This window comes from Orbicella franksi, chromosome 5, assembly GCF_964199315.1.
Source record: "Orbicella franksi chromosome 5, jaOrbFran1.1, whole genome shotgun sequence".
Lineage (NCBI taxonomy): Eukaryota > Metazoa > Cnidaria > Anthozoa > Scleractinia > Merulinidae > Orbicella > Orbicella franksi.
Window position 1 is genome coordinate 22628580 of NC_138149.1, and position 17752 is coordinate 22646331.

The 17752-nt window shown below is 39.2% G+C and overlaps 1 protein-coding gene across 2 annotated transcripts; it reads right to left on the reverse strand.

Moving 5' to 3' along the window:
- Positions 1-201: 201 nt before the first annotated feature.
- On the reverse strand, positions 202-17680 carry LOC145487086 (uncharacterized). 2 transcript variants are annotated; one of them, XM_081465808.1, is made up of 14 exons: positions 17061-17680; positions 16063-16305; positions 14662-15000; positions 13232-13558; positions 11874-11999; positions 10540-10661; positions 9838-9954; positions 9121-9278; positions 8213-8385; positions 7552-7701; positions 6225-6346; positions 5003-5119; positions 4198-4319; positions 202-2914 (listed from the first exon to the last, which is right to left on the reverse strand). In XM_081465808.1, exons 1-14 carry the CDS (start codon positions 17365-17367, stop codon positions 2764-2766), a joined length of 2574 nt encoding a protein of 857 aa, XP_081321934.1. In that variant the 5' UTR covers positions 17368-17680; the 3' UTR covers positions 202-2763. The 2 variants fall into 2 exon arrangements, with proteins under 2 accessions (XP_081321934.1, XP_081321933.1); XM_081465807.1 differs by having other exon boundaries at positions 202-2917.
- Between the last annotated feature and the right edge of the window lie 72 nt (positions 17681-17752).

Consider the following 17752-nt stretch of genomic DNA (forward strand, 5'->3'; position numbering starts at 1 on the left):
TTGAAATAGGTTACAGACTTCTACTATATGCATTATAGTCTGTAAAGAGTGTGATTTGTGCGTACTAGTTAGCAGGTAAGTTAGGTATAATTCTTTGTCGCTATTTATTTCTTGAGAAGTGGATTAAATTAACATTAGAAATCTCAAATGCTTGCGAATATCGATTTTTTTTTTCGAATTTTTAATTCTCAATTTCCAGGGGCCGAATTTCTCAATTTTCGAATTTATCAAATTTTTCTGGCTCAGGTCTAAAATAAGGTGGAGAAAATCGAAGTTCGATACTGTTTCCTCTACATATTGAGCCACACGTGTTACTGCGGAATCATCCTGACAGCGGACACGCATTCAGGGTAATGGAGGACAGGTTTGAACCAATGAGTGGGAAGCAAAATGGAGAGTCGTATTGAACTCTGATCTGTTTTGTTACAATGTTCCAACTGGATAGCATGTCTGATCCAGCGGAAAGTGTCATTCATCTTTCCATCCAACTGGGGCCTAATGTCTATAAGGATCATGTGAATTGTAAGCAAGAATTTCCGGATACTATTGTGAGGCCCCACTAAGGGGAAGCGGGTCTGAGTATACAATATCCCGTTAATTTTTGGACAAAATTTCCCGTATCCCGTTACCTTAACAATTCAAACATCTTAACCAGTTTTCCTACTCCATATCCCAGGATATCTGCTCTAAATATAATATCCCATTGAAGTTTTCCTCCAAATATCCTGTGTCCTGTTATCACGTTTCCCGTAAACCCCTAATAGAGCCTCTACTGTATATCAATGTCTTTTACAACCGTTATCCCAGGCCGTCGATCTCTCCTTTTCCTGTTTCTTTCTCACCAAACTCATCAATAATTCATCAAGTTAAAACAAAGAAAATCACAACCGTGGCAAATTTACTTCTCCGTTTACTCCTTGCTTTTAGTTTCGATTGAGAAGATATATCAAACACTCGAGAGAGTGTTTCATCGGCTATCCAAACACCTCGAATTTCGTCAAAAATACTCCGCTGCGCGTCGTATTTTCAACTCTCTTCTCGGTGTTTGGATATCCCTTTCTCAAACCATTAATAATTCATTAAGTTTAAACAAAGGAAATCATAACCGTGACTGTGTTTGGATATCTGATCTTAATTGGCATAAATTTCTACGATTTCATTTCTCCGTTTTCTCCTTGGTTTTAGTTTCGATTGAGAAGATATATCAAACACTCAAGACATTGTTTGACCACATTTCCAAACACCTCGAAGTTCGTCAAAAATACTCCGCTACGCGTCGCATTTTCAACTCTCTTCTCGGTGTTTGGAAATGTTGTCAAACACGATCTTTGTTTTATATATTACATGAGACACTGTCTCTCGTGTTTGATATATTACGTCGTCTTCTCCTCCCAACAGCCGGATCTGGAGACAACTAATTTGATTGTTTCCATAGTCACCTTTCCTTCGTGCCATGCCACACCAGCTAAGAGGGAAAAGTAGCTCTGGGTACGAGGATGTACCATTGTCGTCGACCAAGGGAGGACTGGGAAAGAGAGCCTGGGATTGAATTTGATCAGATCGGTCAATACGAAGAGGACACCCCACAACTCTGCAATATGTAACTGCAGTTTGCGATAAAGAAAAACGTTTATTCTCATGGTACGAGTTTCCGAAATTTCAATATTTGGTGCTAAAAATCGACCTAGAATATATTAGCTTAAGTACGTTTTAACGTGAGGAAATAAAAGTTTTCCTTTTCATTTAAATAGGACTAGGAACAACTAATGTCATATTCCCTTTGTCTGCTAATTCAAAAGCTAGTCACATAAAATATACCGTCCTATGTAACAAACAAACGCTCATAAATCCAACATTGACGCTTCCCACTAAAAAGATAAAGTAATTAAGTCGATAGCGAAAGAGCAGAGTTGATCAGTTCATGTAGAAAACTTTCAGTTATTTTTAGTTGTCTGTTAGCACACCGAAAGTTTTTACGCAAAATTGTTGCCCTCGGGACACGTCATCTGTTTTGGTCAGTAATGCTTGTGGCTAAAATATCAGTCCTCCACAGAATAAAACTGCAACATATTGGCATTTATGCAATAAAAGTCCTGCAGTTTCATGTAGGTTGACTAAGAGCCGCTGTTTCGGGAAATGAGCCCGCGCTTACCCCGACCCGAGGGAGCAGCGGAAATTGAGCCTATATTTGATTTACATGTTTAACTAGCTGGTCACCCTGGGATAAACACACAAAAATCGATCGTCTCCAACGGAAAACTAAACAAGAGGTTTAGTCAACATCAGCCTAGATCTTTCTTAGATCTTAGATTTTAGATCTTAAAAGATTTTAGATCTTTTTACCTGTATTTGTGTAAATACCCTATTTTTTTATTCTGTTTGTGTCCTCAATTAGCATGCACGTGTAATAATTAGCTAGATTTTTTTACCTTTTAGATTTTTCTACTTGTGTATGTGTAAATGTCTTAATTTTAATGTATCCACTTAAGATTTTATTAGTGTCCCCAATTAGTTTGTCAAAAGCTACTGAAACACCTCGACACTTAAATAAAGCCCTTCTACTACTACTACTACTACTACTAGCCAGCAAAAAAAAGAACGCGGGTTCTAAGTTGCTCCTCTCTGATTGGTCAGAGCGAAGACGCGATGTAAATTGGAAGACATTCGAAACTTGTTCCATATTGTACTTAATTTGGTGTAATATAAATATTGCTTTTAAAGCTAAAGTACTCTTTTTTATGATGCTATTTAACGGGAATTGCCTTATTTTGGATGGTATAAGTTTGAACTGAGGCGGTGTTGGTCGAATGACGCACGAGCAGCTCTTTTTACCATCTCCTTCAAAGGCAACTGGCCGGCTTTAGCTTCCAGCAGACGAGCAAAGTTACTTGTAAAACTTGCTTCACGCTGCCTGCTGCTGAATGGAAAGAAAGAAAGAAAACAAAATATTAAAACCATTATCGCGATCTTTAAAGTACCTTGGATGTAATGAAGAGTTATGAATTTCGCAAATGAAAATACGAAAGATCATATATTTGAATTGCGGAGAAAGATATGAAGACATCAATGATCAACGCAGTTATATACGCAACTTAAGCAGCTGTGAAATTAAAGCCTGAAAAAAATTTAGGCCTGATCGGGATTCAAGCCCATAACCTCTGCGATACGGGTGCAGTGAATTGTTTTCAGGCTTTATGATTTCTCAGCTGCTAAAATGAGTATACAACTGCGATGATCATTGATGTCTTTATCATAGTTAAGGATTCTGTTATTGATTTTGTTCGATTTTGTTCGATGTTCCGCAAGTGCATTACAAGACTGAAATTACGTCCCTAAGTGCCAGCAAGGTGGTGTCAAGACATTTTGTAAGACAGAAAATAGAAATCACGTTTTACATTCAAACCAAGTGAAGCGTACCCCTCAAGATTACATTAATGAATTGATTATTTGAATATTGAACTCGCTTGTCATTTCAAAAATCAATATTAAATTGATTTTTTTGAACATTAAACCCATTAGCCGTATTCTTGGAACGACTAGTGGGCTCAATTTTCCAATAATCAGCTCATTATTGTATTCTTGAAAGGACTAGCGGGTTCAATATTCAAATAATCAATTCATTAATGTAATCTTGAGGGGTACGCTTCACTTGGATTGACTGTAATACGGAGCCAGTTACTTCGACTTTAAAAAAGATGAAAGACGGAACAACAACCAAGTTAAGCTAAAGTAAATAAGTACAAAACTGAAAACCGAAAATAGTAGAACTTATTGTTCAAGAGGGTTTTTGATGAACGTATTTTCGGTGAAGCTCATCATCGGGCTGCAAAAGTCTGCGTTCCCAGCACATGTTTTCAGATTATTCATTGGATTAAACCACATAACTTTACAGCTCTTTCACACGAAAAAAAGCATGGTGTGTGAGGCTGGAATTGACCTTTCTCTAACATTTATCTGATATTTTTCATCTACCTTGATAGGTCATATCACAATTGATCATGAATATGAAAACATGCACTGCACATAGTTTCAGTCCTGTTTCAGTCCTGGTTTAGTCATTTTCAGACCTGTTTCAGTGCTTTCTCAGTCCTGTTTTAGTCATTTTCGTCCTGTTAAGTCCTGTTTCAGTCTGTCTCAGTCCTGTTTCAGTCTGTCTCAGTCCTGTTTCAGCCTCATTTTCCAATGAAATTCACGAACCTGGAATTAGGGTCGCTTCGGGCTCCTTTGGGTAAGCTAATCATGACGTCCAGCGGTGCACTCATTTCCGCCAGGCCTTCTGTACTGGATGTATTCAGATCATCGACTATCAAAATCTTTTTCTGCAAAAGAAAATATATTGTCATGTCTGACGTCGTGCACTCCGATACGAGAACTTTCCCTCCTCCACCCAGGACGGGAGGTGTTAAATCTGCGCTTTGGGGAGACCGCGCAGAAAATGTGCAACACTGATACCTTCAAATCAAGCTTTTCTGTGTACCATTCAACTCCTTCGTACAAGGGATCGTTTCCATGAACTTACCAATCTTAGTCTACGTTGCAGGCGTACAGGGAAGGAGTAGGAAGGCAAAAAAACGCAAGAAGGGGAAGGATGAAGGAACCTCCTCTCTTCCACAGTCCCTCCTTCTATCCCTGCTCTCCCTCTTCCTCTCCAGATCCCCTGTTTTACGCCTGCTACTCAGGCTAACTAATCTGGTACGACTACACAAACTTCTCGATCGTTCTGGGGCAAAATTCCTACCACACGAGCTAGCTCACGTTTTAACAAACACGTGCGAGCGGTGTTTACACGTTCTCTTGTGGGTTTGTCGCTCGCGCGCGTGATGCTATAAAATGAGCACCAGTTCCTAGGTTACGGAATTCCTCGTCCACTCAAATAACAGCAACGTAGGGAGGATATACCAGCACAAGTGAGAAAAAACAAACGGTATAAGTAGATAAGGAGCGAGGATCTTGAAAGCCGGATCTTTCAAAGAAACAACAACAACTAAAGGAAATTACTTACACCAATCAGTTTTTCACACATGAGATCCAACGCCCACTGAAGGGGTACACTCGAGCGGAGAGGTTCAGCTGCAAAAGCCGTGAAATCACTTCCAAAGAAATAGTTAATGTCCATTATCTGACAAAAATAAAAAGAAAGAAAATGCATTGCATAAATGCGTTTCTGTAACAAAAGATTGGAAGTTATTGGGTCTCAATCGCCAACTGCATACAGTTCACCTACTGCATACAAGTAAGTTCAAGACTGAAAAAACCGAGCACTTCCGCTAGTCAGAGAACTAACAGCACTGACTTTATTTACTACCTTACAAGCAAAACAAACCTTGACATGCATTAAGGAGTTCTTTGCTCCGCGGCGGCGAAAAAAGAACGCATAATCTCAGATTATACAAGCTCAGCTTTAGCGTTCCTTCGGGGAAGATCCGGAACAACATTTATGATCGAAGAGCATTCGGCTCATGGCATGTCAACGGTAATCGATAAATTCCCGCTGGACAAGGATTGATCGGTTCCTCTGATGTACCATGGTCCGAGTAATCTTCGATTACAGATCCTGATCGGGTTCTTCCCAAAGGAAACGCAGCCAATGATACAAAGCATGATAGTTGTATTTATCAAAAGAAATAAGCCGTCCAGTCTCAGCAAGGTGAGAAGCGCGAGGGGTGATGGGAAGGGGCAAGTATTCCCCTCTTTCCCAGCTCTTTACCTCAGCTTGCGCTCCCACATCGCGCCCGGGCCGTGCGATGTATGAAGAAGACTGGGGACAAGTCAGCTCGAAGTTGAGCACGTGATCAGACAGACTCGCGCGAATTTCGACTGAGAATGAGTAGTAATGTCCTCTTCGCTTCGTTTTAAAATTTGTAGCTAAGGTGAGTTCAGCACCTTAAATATTGGCTTTAAAAGATTTCCTCGGCAATAAGCGAATTCATTTCAACTGAGATAAAGCTGGTACTTTGCTTGTGGAGGACCAAAAACGCGCTGAAAATATCTAAATTGGGTCGAGCCGGCCAAGTCCACGTAAGTTGGTACACGTTGTTTTATATTGTTTTATTTTATTTGCTCCTGACGATATAGGAACCTAAATGAAACAGAATCAAACATGGGAATTTTCATTAAGATTTGACATAAATGATAAAACGAGTCGCATTTCAATTGTTACTTGCTCAAATGTGGGGGGAGGGGGGGGGGGCATTGCGCGAATGTCCATGTTACGAAAAACATACCATTTTAGTATAGCCCATGAAATAGACCATCACAACTCTTTTCTGGTCATCAGCCAACTTGTTTATAGCCTTCCTCAGCTCTTCAATGATAACTTTTGCTGGTTTATCACAAGCCTCTAGCTCTGTTAAGATAGAAAGTAAGAAGAAATGAGGCTTGATTCAGACTCAGCTCAAAATGATACCTCTCCTAACTTGTTGATAATTTATTTCCTCTATATAAGTTCTGAGAATTTAGCGTCCATCAAGACTACAAATCATAGTTGATCATTTTGCTCACTTTCATTACCTACCTACTTAGCAATGTTTTGTAAGGAGAGAATAGAAGTTGACCTAATTATCAAAATACATTTCCATCAAGAACATTGATTTAACAAGCCTTTATATAAAATGGACAGAATAGTTTCCGCTCCAAGTTTCATATTTTTCGCCTATTTCACGTTTTCTAACATGTGTAATAAATTGTAATTGTATTTTTAGTTGAAGCTAAGGTTAATTTTCCATTACTTGGAAATAAGCATTGATTCACTGCTTATTTCCACTAAATCTTGATGACCAACTTATACATGAAGTTTAATGGGTACTAAAGTCACTTAACTGCTCTGAATGGGGTCACTCATTGTGGTGGGGCAGGGTGCATGTCTTTATGACAACTCTTAGAGCTATGTCAACAGGAGTTTTGCACTTCTCATAAGGTCACCCATGTCGAAGGGTAGACACCAGACAAAGAGTGATCTCCTGGTCCTCCAGGTTGGGGTATTGGGCACAGAGCTAATGACCCGGAGGGGGGGGGGGGGGAAGACTCCATATGAAAAGGTCGGGGATGCTACTCATCTCGCTTGAGGGTTTAAATCAAGGATTTTGGTCTCACTTAGAGTGCTCAGGACAAAACACCACTATTTTAGCTGTCAAAGTATCCTTTAGCATGCATTTGAGATAACAATTAAAAAACACTCTCATTTCCATTTTTAGGCTCAAAGTCTCCTCCCCCCAGAAACTGGAGGCATAACCTTAGTTGCAAGATGAGTGGAGTTGATGATGATGAAAGTCATTAGAACTTTGCTTTAACATGTCAGTCAGCATTTGGCCAACAACCATCTAACAAATGGCCAAGCCCCAATTGTTTGAAGGATGGATAATGCTATCCACCAGATAAATCACTATCCAGTTAATAGCATGGTTTGTTTTGTTAACACTTATCCGCTAGATGGCGATTTATCTGGTGGATAGGGTTATCCAACCTTCAAACAACCGGGGCCTGAACTCCACTGACAGCTAAATACCAAATAGTTAACTACGGAGGTGAGTACAATTTTCCTTTAAAACATACCACATTTCCATCCATTTTTTAACAGTGCCATTCGAAGTTGTTCTCGGTCCTTGATGCACTGCTTTGTGTCAACGGTGCGTCCCTCATAATTGGCGTTTGCAACTATTATTGCATGGTAAGTTGTTCCTTCAGAGGAATCCACATGAAGACCTACAGATTTAGAATGAGAAAAAAAAAAAAGAAGGCAGGATGTGAGCATGGGGATGTGCTGCCAACCAGTAGTTTATTATGCAGATGTTCTTATGGCTGAGCATGCCAGGGCATGTTTAAGACACAAAATGGCAACATGACGAAATGGTGCTACGGGCAAGAGTCAATGTGGGATACAGGTGCCTGTAAGGGTTGACGCTTACAATTATTGAGAGCTAACAACTGACGAGTCAGTGATATTTAGGCTAACTCGAGTGCTATTCAGGCTAACCATAGTATGGGGTACCATTTCGTCATTTTGCCATTTCGTGTTTTAAATAGCCTGCTTGTCATATGCACTCCTTGAGAGCATGATGAGCCTAAAGGATGTCTCATAGGATCAGATGGTTTAACTATCAGGTTACTGCACCACCAACTAGACATGTAATCATAATGTACAATAAGGCATTGATCATGTAGGAACGGATTAGTAAAATTCAGAATCTTTTCTCTTGCAGAATAACTCACTGACCTTGCATATCCTCTGGATTGACACAGATTGGTAGTGGAGATGTGGTGCGAGAAAATTCCACAGGAGAGCTGACAGACTGACTTGCCAAATCTACTCGCACTTTCTCAAAAAGATCAGCTAACATCATGTTTGACTCCTCCTTCAAGTTTTTCACCACACTTTTTACATAGGCTCTAAGAAATAAAATAGAAGGCCCAATACATAAAATGTGCCAAGAGAGGTTTGTTTTCCAATTAACATTCTAATAATAAAAGTGATATGTTATATGTTCTTAGAATATATGCTCTCCATTTAAAGAGCTTTCCACTTGAACACTTATGATTACTTTAATTCATGAAATATATTGGTGTCAGTTTTGTTTCTGATGTAAAGTATATATGAAATAATTCACATTTGAACTGCGGTTGTAGATGAAAGTGAAGAATGATCATCGCAGTAAATTTTCCAATTCAAGCAGTTGGAAAGAAGAAGCCTTCTTTCTGTTTCACCTATTGTTAAAAGTAGCAAGCAGATCCAGCCACTTAAACATCTTTGATATACAGCTAATAAACTACTGAAAAGATTACAAGGTAAAAAGCTCTTAAAACTATGTACATCAATTGAATCTTTTCAATCAAATTGAGATCACAGTTTATCATCAATAAGAAGTTAGAGCAATCAACTAAAAAGTGAAACCAGCGAGAAAAAGTAATGGCAACAAATCAAAAAATAAGAAAAATTGGCAGCTTCGTGTATTAATTCGATCAAAAGCAGGAATAAGCAAAAGCCAAGTTAATAAACAAGAAAATGCGAGGCCAGGCAATCAAAATGTTTCACTAACATGCAGTTTCATTCATATTTGGTGATGTAAAGACTGCACTGTGTCATGAAGTATATTAACTGCTGATATATTCATACATGATACTTACAGTCTTTCTTGCTCTGGACGGATAGTTCCTGGAGGACATGGAAAAGCAATGATTCCATTTGGGGGTGGCTGAATTGGGGCCAATCCTTGGAGAACGCCATTCAAGTTAAGGTCTTTCACACTATTCTCATGAGCCCCATCTACAATTACTACTTGCATCTGGAAAACAAACAAACAGTGAATGCAAGGTAAGGTATGTGTTGTTTACAACTGAGAAGGAAGTACTTCTCAGAAACATTAAGCCCCAAAAGTGATGGCCATCTCTTTGCTACCCTTAATTATAATACTTATTATAACACTGAGAGGTGTTGTTGTAAGGGAGGATGCATTGCATGTAGTGCATTAAGTATAAGTAGTGTGAGAAGTAAGTATATGTATAGCGTAAGTATATCTGTAAGTATAACAGAAGTGCTGTGTGTAGTGTAAGTGTTAATGCTGTAAATAAAGTCGCATAGAAAAAATGAAAAAAATAAAAAAGTAAGGGAGGATGATTTTTCGAATCTCCAGAGGGAAATGAAGACTGGTTTGAAAATTCGGTATTTCGATAACTTGGGGTAAAACTGTGTTTGACCTGGGTAGGGAAACAACTTTTAGTCATCTTGACTAGATTTTCAGAGGTTTGAAAAATCAAGGGATAGAGAAATTGGGGTCCCACTCTGACTACTACTAATAAATATGAACTAGGTGATTATTCAAAGATCAGAAATGTAGTACGAACATAATTTTCACACAGCTGTTTCACTAGCCAGTTGATGTTCAAGGAACTGTGCATGAGATCAGCTCGAGAAGAAGGACTCTTGAGGTCAGATGGAAGCAGGTAATTCTCACCATTTATCTGCAAGAGAAGCACCATCCAACGATTACAATATTATACTAATCGTGTCTAGAACTGTTTTTGTCATGAAATCATTGCACAATCACATGGGTGTCCAACTACAGGTTTCCAATTCCAACTTTTTGTAATTGGATACTTATATGCAATTTGCATGTCAACTACCTAGTATGCTTTAATGGCTAATCCCTGTTAATGCATCTTATGGTTTTTAATTTTAAAACATTTGGACAGCATTACTGACTTTTATGCTCAGTAATTCTAAAAAGACTTTTCCAAACTCCAATTTTTTTATTGATACGATTAATTAGTAATTGAATCTTGTGTTTTACAATTCAGAGAGTAATCATGCTAACCTTGTACTTCGAAATTGGCCTCGCAGTGCACGCTTCTCCGATTTTGAAATTTAACTTTCATGATTAAACCCTGAATTGCACTCCACTTGGTCCAGTTACTATTAACAATATTACATGTATATCATTTCTGGAACTTTTTACTGTTTACCACTCCACACTCAATCAGTCAGATATATTTCAAGCAAATGTTAGCTAAATGTGGAGTCCCAATTTGATAATAAATTATTCTTACCTGCACTGTAGGACCTGCCAGGTAAACAAAGGAGACAATTTTTCCAGACTCTCCAGGATTCATCAAAAATGAGTGCACAGTTTGGATCAAATTTGACACTTTGCACTTGGCTTGGCGTTTCACTGCAAAATTTAAAATGTGCATACACTATTCAACTGCAGTAACAATGAGTACCAACTTACGATAATTATTTTGTTGATAATTATTTGTTGGCATGGGTATCCCACGTGTGGATGCACTCCACACACAGGCCAGCAGTACTGGTATGGGTGTCAAGTCTTAATTTGCTCAAGACCGATCCTTGCCCAACCAGTGGCATTACAGGTTATAAGACATTAAGAGTCCAAGCACCTATGTGTGCTCATTCCTGTCAATTACAAAGGCATGAACTAATTTTGTTACACCTCCCAACTCAAATATGTTTTTTGATTGGAGAAGAACATGTCACATGTTGTGGTTCAAAACTCACTAACTTCCTAGAACAAACAAAACTCACTAACTCCCTAGCGAAACATTACAACTTGAACTTGTGACTCAAGTGTGATCAGGTCGTGCACCTTGAAACCAGGGCGATTTTGTTATGCCAGGTGGCATCAAGTAAATCATTTTTTCACAGTTTTTTCCCATTTTTTCTTTGAGTTGGAAGGTATAACCAAACACTTCATGACTGGCCCTAATGGAAACAATGAGTTATTGTTTCCCCTCAACTTCAATGTTACTCAAGGCTTTGCCTCAGTGAACATTGAGGGTCTTGAGAAACAAAACTCACCATTTCCCTTGGGGCCAGTCATTAATTAAGTGCTTAATGACTTGCACTGGTGGTGAAATGTAAGTGCAAAGTCCAAACAATGGCATGGGTGGCCTACATTTAAGTGTGGATGCCCACCCTCACCAGTTACCGGTGGGCTCCCAAGTCTTGATGCACTTGTATGGGTACTTGGTCATGATATGCCAATGCCCAAGCAGTGGGATAGGTTGAGCCTCAATGGTATGGATATACATGTAGCTGTGTGCTACTTTCTAGCACTAGCATGAAATTAATGTGAGTACGGTACCATCTGTACCCATATCAAGGTAATGGGGCAGGCGATTTGCCTAGATGCCAGTATATTAGCCCATATATGAGGACAATCTTGCAAATCATACCAGGATGTAACAGGAATGAATTTGCATAATGATTACTGAAACCTGTGGCTTAGTCAAACCTAAATCTGATATTTTCCCTGATGTTCCTATGCAAATATAATGAAAAGTGACAACCTTCATTATACACATAATTAGATCATTAATTTATTTTATGTTTTTCTGTGACAGTCTAATGAGATTACACTTGCCTACATCCCAGGAGTCTTCAAGCTCCTCTTCCAAATTTCTCAGTTCAATGTCATGTTTTTTGTCCTCTTTGTCATTTCCAGTACTGCAGCTGATTAAAAGCGCATGGAATTGCTTTTTCACATAATCTGTTAATTAAACAGACATTACAGTTAAATCACTGACCCAGAATATGGTCAGAGGTACACTTATGCTAGTCAAAATAACTGTTTGCGCATTTAACTTGACTTCTTTAATTCCTCATTCAATCATCTCACTCTGTTGAAGGATTTCTTTGATTGCTGTTTTCTCTTCGATACTCCATTTTTATATGCCGGTAATGCTGATATGAATGACCAAAGAACATCTCTTGGATCATGTGTACTAAAGGCATCGGCGGTCAAGTGTTGATTGACATCTAGATCAAAACTTGATCAACATCTTAATTGACACTTGACGGACATCTCAACTGATACTCGGCTGACACTCAGTCGACTTGATCAATGTCTTGATCGACACTCAATCAACACTCAATTGACAGTATATCGACAGTCAGCTGAGTGTCAACTGACTCATATATATTGATCAACACTCAGTAGCATCTCTGCAAAAATTAGTTGACTCTCAACCAAAATGTCGATCAAGTCTTGATCGACATTTCGGGTGATTTCTGAGGTGTTGATCGAGTACTGATCGAGTGTTGATCAAGAGTCTATTGAGGGTACCGATCAAGGATATCAATCGACACCTGACTGCGGATGCCTTTAGTACACATGATCCCAATTCTCTGTTGTCTGCAATTTTTTTTCCCATGCTGGTTCCTGCAACCCTAGCTTATCTGGAAATTAGCCACTTAAGGCTCTTAGTCGCTACACAGATACCAGTGGTGGATCTACCCCTTATTTTGGGTAAAAAAAGAAGAAATCATGGAAGAGAGAAAAGCCAGTAGGGCAAGCAAAACAATCCCCCCCCCCCCCCAACCTTAGCTCAAGGTCTGGATCTGCCACTGGATACCATCTGTTGACTTAAAAAATAATTAGCCCTGAGAGATCTCAAGGTCACATTCTAATATCATCTCTAAATACATGCCTAATAGATAGTTCTGATGCTATTAGCCTATAATAATGAAACAAAGCTAATGCGAACCTAATTTTACTATACTAGATCAACAACATTGGACAATATATGTTATTAAAAGAGTTATCAAATAATGGATAAACAGTGAAGGAAGTGATAAGTATGGAAGACAAAAAAGAGAAAGACTTTCAGGAAAAACTACCTTTACAATCCCAAGTTAAGCTTGGGATCAGGACAAATTATCAATACAGAACACCAACCGGAGTTTCAATTTTTGAACTCACTGTCAGTGTCAATAATATACCTGTGGAGTCAAACACATCGTCATCATTAGCAGCAATGCTGCTACTCCCCTCCTCCTGGCTGGGCTTCCGATAATCTGGTTTGCTGTCAATATCTAGATCATCCATCTGACTTGTTACACTCAAGTCTTGTTCCGCATGAAGCTTTGTTTGTCCTCCAATTGCTTTTGGATCGTCATCAGATTCTACCTGACTGGGGACGCGAGCATCTGGCTTTCTATCAATTTTCTGAGGATCTTGACTGCATTCTTGTTGTGGAATTCTCATTGACTTGGATTTTGTTTCTGGGCTGCTGGTTTCTTCAGCTGAAGACACCACTGCTGTAGCAACTGGAGAAAAAGGTGCTCAAATTACTATTATTTCGACAGCTGAGGAATAATGGGTGGCATATTCAATGAAAACCTCATTTTTGCACAGAGGGAATCATGCCTTAATAGGTGTGTTTGGGAGAGGGGTGGGGAGGGAGGGTTATGTGGCATGATATATACCTTCTGACTCAGTTGGATTTTTGAGGATTGAGCCATGACAACCAAAAAATCCAAAAATTATGCAAGGAAAATCAAATGGAATGCAAATTTCTGGTAATTAATTTCTGAAACCTTGTGAGGTTGTCCTGTCCTCTTTTCCGGAAATTCTGGAAAATGCTGTTCCATATGGACCCTTAAATTTTTCGAAAATTTAAGGTGGCTCTGAACCCCATGTACAGAGTTTTTTTTGTCATACTGTTGCTATGGTAACCTACTGTGTCACAAAAATGATAACAACTTGTTCACCAATGATTGCGCAGTTTTTTGATTCCATGATTATAGCATCAAGTGAGAAAGAGTGGTTATAATGACCCATCAAAATTTAAGTGTTGGAAACTGTTTTGAGCCACCTTAACAGAGGTGTCCACTGAATGCAGGTTTATTTTACAGCAAATATGGGAAGAAAATTCAGGGACTCAAGGTGGTGTCCACTTAATAGAGGGTGTCTGCTTAACATGGGGTCAGCTTAACACAGGTTTCATAGACTGTAATTAGTTTGTCAATTCATGATAGAATGTTTTGAAAATTGATATTCAGTAAAAACAGATATCACTATGAAGATGGGGAACAGGGATGGCGCACTAATGAGAGTGCTCGCCTCCCATCAATGTGGCCTGGGTTCGATTACGGCCTGGTGCCAAATGCAGGTTGAGTTTGTTATTGGTCCTCGCCTTGCTCCAAGGGTTTTTTCTCTGTTCTCCAGTTTTCCTCCCTTCCACAAAAACCAACATCTCCAAATTCCAATTTGACCAGGATGGAGGACCTGCATGAAAACCAGCTAAGGCTGATGTGGCTTCCTGTCTAGATATCGTTATCTATTTATTTTTATTTATTTATTTATTTTATGGCATAACTTTAAACAGGTCAAAATAGCCTATTAAAACAGACAACAAAAAGAAGCAAACCTGATTCCTGTTCTTCAGAGCTTTCATTATCTTCTATCATCAGCTCGGAAATGCGATGACTCTCCTTTTTTATTTCATCTATCACGTCCAATCTCTGTACATCAGGATGCTTCAACCACCCCAAGAGATCATTAACAGTCTTGTGTCTTTGTATCATCCTTTCAACAAGTCCTTTCATTTTCCCATTTTCTCGGGCATTCTCCAGTTGTCTTACTTCTTCAGTATTCAGGTCCATGACAGATGCCATTCCCCGCCAGTCATGATGATTTGCATCTGGTGGATCTAACAGCATCTCAATCTTGTTGCGCAGACGGTAGGGAATGTCCCTGATAAGAGTGCCTGAATTTATGGTGAAAAGAAGCACAAAGTGAAAATATCATGTTAATCCTCTCTGACCCATAAAGGGTAATGAATCTTGTAATATAATTAGTAGACATAAAAAAGACGCACAAGTTTGGGGCAAAAACACAATTTAATGAGAACCAAGGCAATGAATGGAAACTAGGGAACCAGTAGGGAGGGTAAAACTAGCGAGAATAGACTGCCAATGACCTTTGAGATGATGCTAAACTTGATATGATCAGGGAGAAACCTGATGCAAGTGCCAAGAGACAATGGCACGTGAGGAAGGTGTCCCTAATTAAGCATTTCAATAAGGCCAAAACAACCAGGTTGGTTCTTAATATGATCCAGATTTTCCTATCCATGCACACAGTCACAGTAATGTACACGTGTTATGTGTGGAAAAGATCAACCATTACAAACGTGAATTGAGAGAGAGGAAAAAAGAAATAAATTCTTTACCGGCTGAGGGTTGGTCTTTATAATGAAAAAACTGTGACCTTGGACTTGCAAATGCTCCCAGGCTTTGGGCAGCACTTTCTAGACTTGACCAGTCATAGTTTTTCACTATACAAATGTTCTAGCTGGCAAAGAAAAACTAAGATATTATTTTATCTTAGTTTTGACTAACAATATTCAGGACAAAACCTGTTGAAACAAATGTAAATTCTCTTTAACTTTCGTAATATAGGATAAATTACATCCTCTTGCTTCTCCCCTTGCTTGTTGTTGCCCTCTCTGGGCTAAAAAATGGTTTCACAGAAACAACATTTTACAAACAACACTGATTACAGGAGGGAGGGGAGGGGGGAGTGGAGCTACATCTGTTTCATTGTCATGGCCACCGTGAAATTAGTGCATCTGTGTAAACATTATTCTGTCTTGTATTTGTAACTCCCTCAAGCCTTCTAAAGCTCAGTGGTTAGGTGTCCACTGTATATCTGTTGGATCTTTTTTAGCAGCTGTCACTATATTGGTGAACTCTATTAACTTAGCCGCCAACAGTTGTCAAAACCTGATTAATTCTCAATGGGCTTGTAAGAATTAACTTTGCTTTACCCTCAGTGAGGAGCACCTCTGGATTATCTTGATTGCTCATTTCTGGAATTGAGGGCTGTTTATAAATGTTCCTAGACCCTTGTCCATGACTGTTGTTGAATCTTCCATAGCCATTTCCTGCATTGTAGCTTTGCACAGCTGGTGCTGAATATGGAGGGGGTGGGGAACAGGCCTCTGCATCACCATATGGTTCCACAGGTTCAGCAGATGTTGGAAGACTTTGTGCCCTTCGCATCGGTGGCTCTACCAGAACAGAAAATGTAAAAACAATATATCATCCTTTTTACATTGTATTTTAATGTCTTACTATATTTTAAATTACTGAAGTTTTAATTAGTATATTTTAGGTAATTCTTATTAATAGCATATATTCTGAATTTTCATTTTTAATATACTGTGTCCCAAATTAGCTCCTTGTCACTCAGGAGCTAGATCCTCTAATGACACATAAATAAAGTGTCTTCTTCTTCATCCAGTTTGGTACATCACAAGTTCTGCTTGGTAGAGACATGCATACTCTGTGGCCTCTGACCAACCTTATAAGGCTGGGTTGAATGTCATAAGCGGCGAACTGGGGTTTTAAGACCCTCTAGGTATATTTTTAGCTCTGGACGAATTGTTACTGGTTTTTATGTTTATAAAGGTCATACTGTGGCCCTAGATGTACAACGTTCCTTTGGTCACAGTGCTCCCCCCCTCCGCCTGCTGGGGAATTTGATTCAAATTGTGGGGAGGGTATATGAACCATGAATAATCATATATCTATGGAAACCACCAGGGTTCACTATAGTTATACTACTTTGGCACAATTGCTTTCATAACATTTAGGAAATTGTCTAAATATATTTTGATAGGAATCGCGTCATTTTTGTGGATAGGAGCTGGAAGTCTGTGAAAATGAAGGAAATCTTCTGCAGGCCAAACTAACAATTAAACATGGCGTGACTGTAATTTGAGATTTCGATCGCGTTCTAAGTGATTAGACACAGAAGAAATACCTGTCTTCCCTCGCAGTTTACTCTCTTCGTCCTCCAGCTCATCTGCTAGATCGTCTAGACGAATGTCAGGACTTCGCAAAACCTCTACAAAAAGCCCGTAAGCTTTGGGTCCTCTCTTTTCCAGTATACTCAGCATAGTCTGTGTTCCATGAATGGCCCCCTTCTGAGCTTCTTTCGCTGCAATTTCTTCTACGTCCGAGAGACTAAATATCTCCCTAAGATGTCCCGAAAAAACTCTCGGACTGGAAATCCTTCCCATGATTTTGAATGTCATCTTTCCTAACACTTCCCTATGAATTTTATCCATTGTAGCAAATTTTAGCGGAAAATGCTGATTTGAAACAACTCGATGTCTGTTTGTCCTTACTCCCACGAGCTAAAACAAGATGTAAGAAGTAGTCGGCCCACGCACAGGTAGAAATAATGCTCAAAACTTTGTCAAAAGCTAAAAATACAACCTGGGATTTCTCCCAATGATTAAAACTTCCATTCGGAGGTTCACACTTCCGGCTGCTTTCCGCGAAACGCGGGAAATCCTTAGTACCGAGAACTGGTTTCGTTTTGTTTTTATGGGTTTCTCATTGGTTTATTTCCACCGGAAAAAGTTCGTGATATATTCGGATATCGTTTCGCTTTCCGATGACACGCGATTAGTTTTCAGTCCTTTCCGCTTTTCGACTCTCACTTGGGAG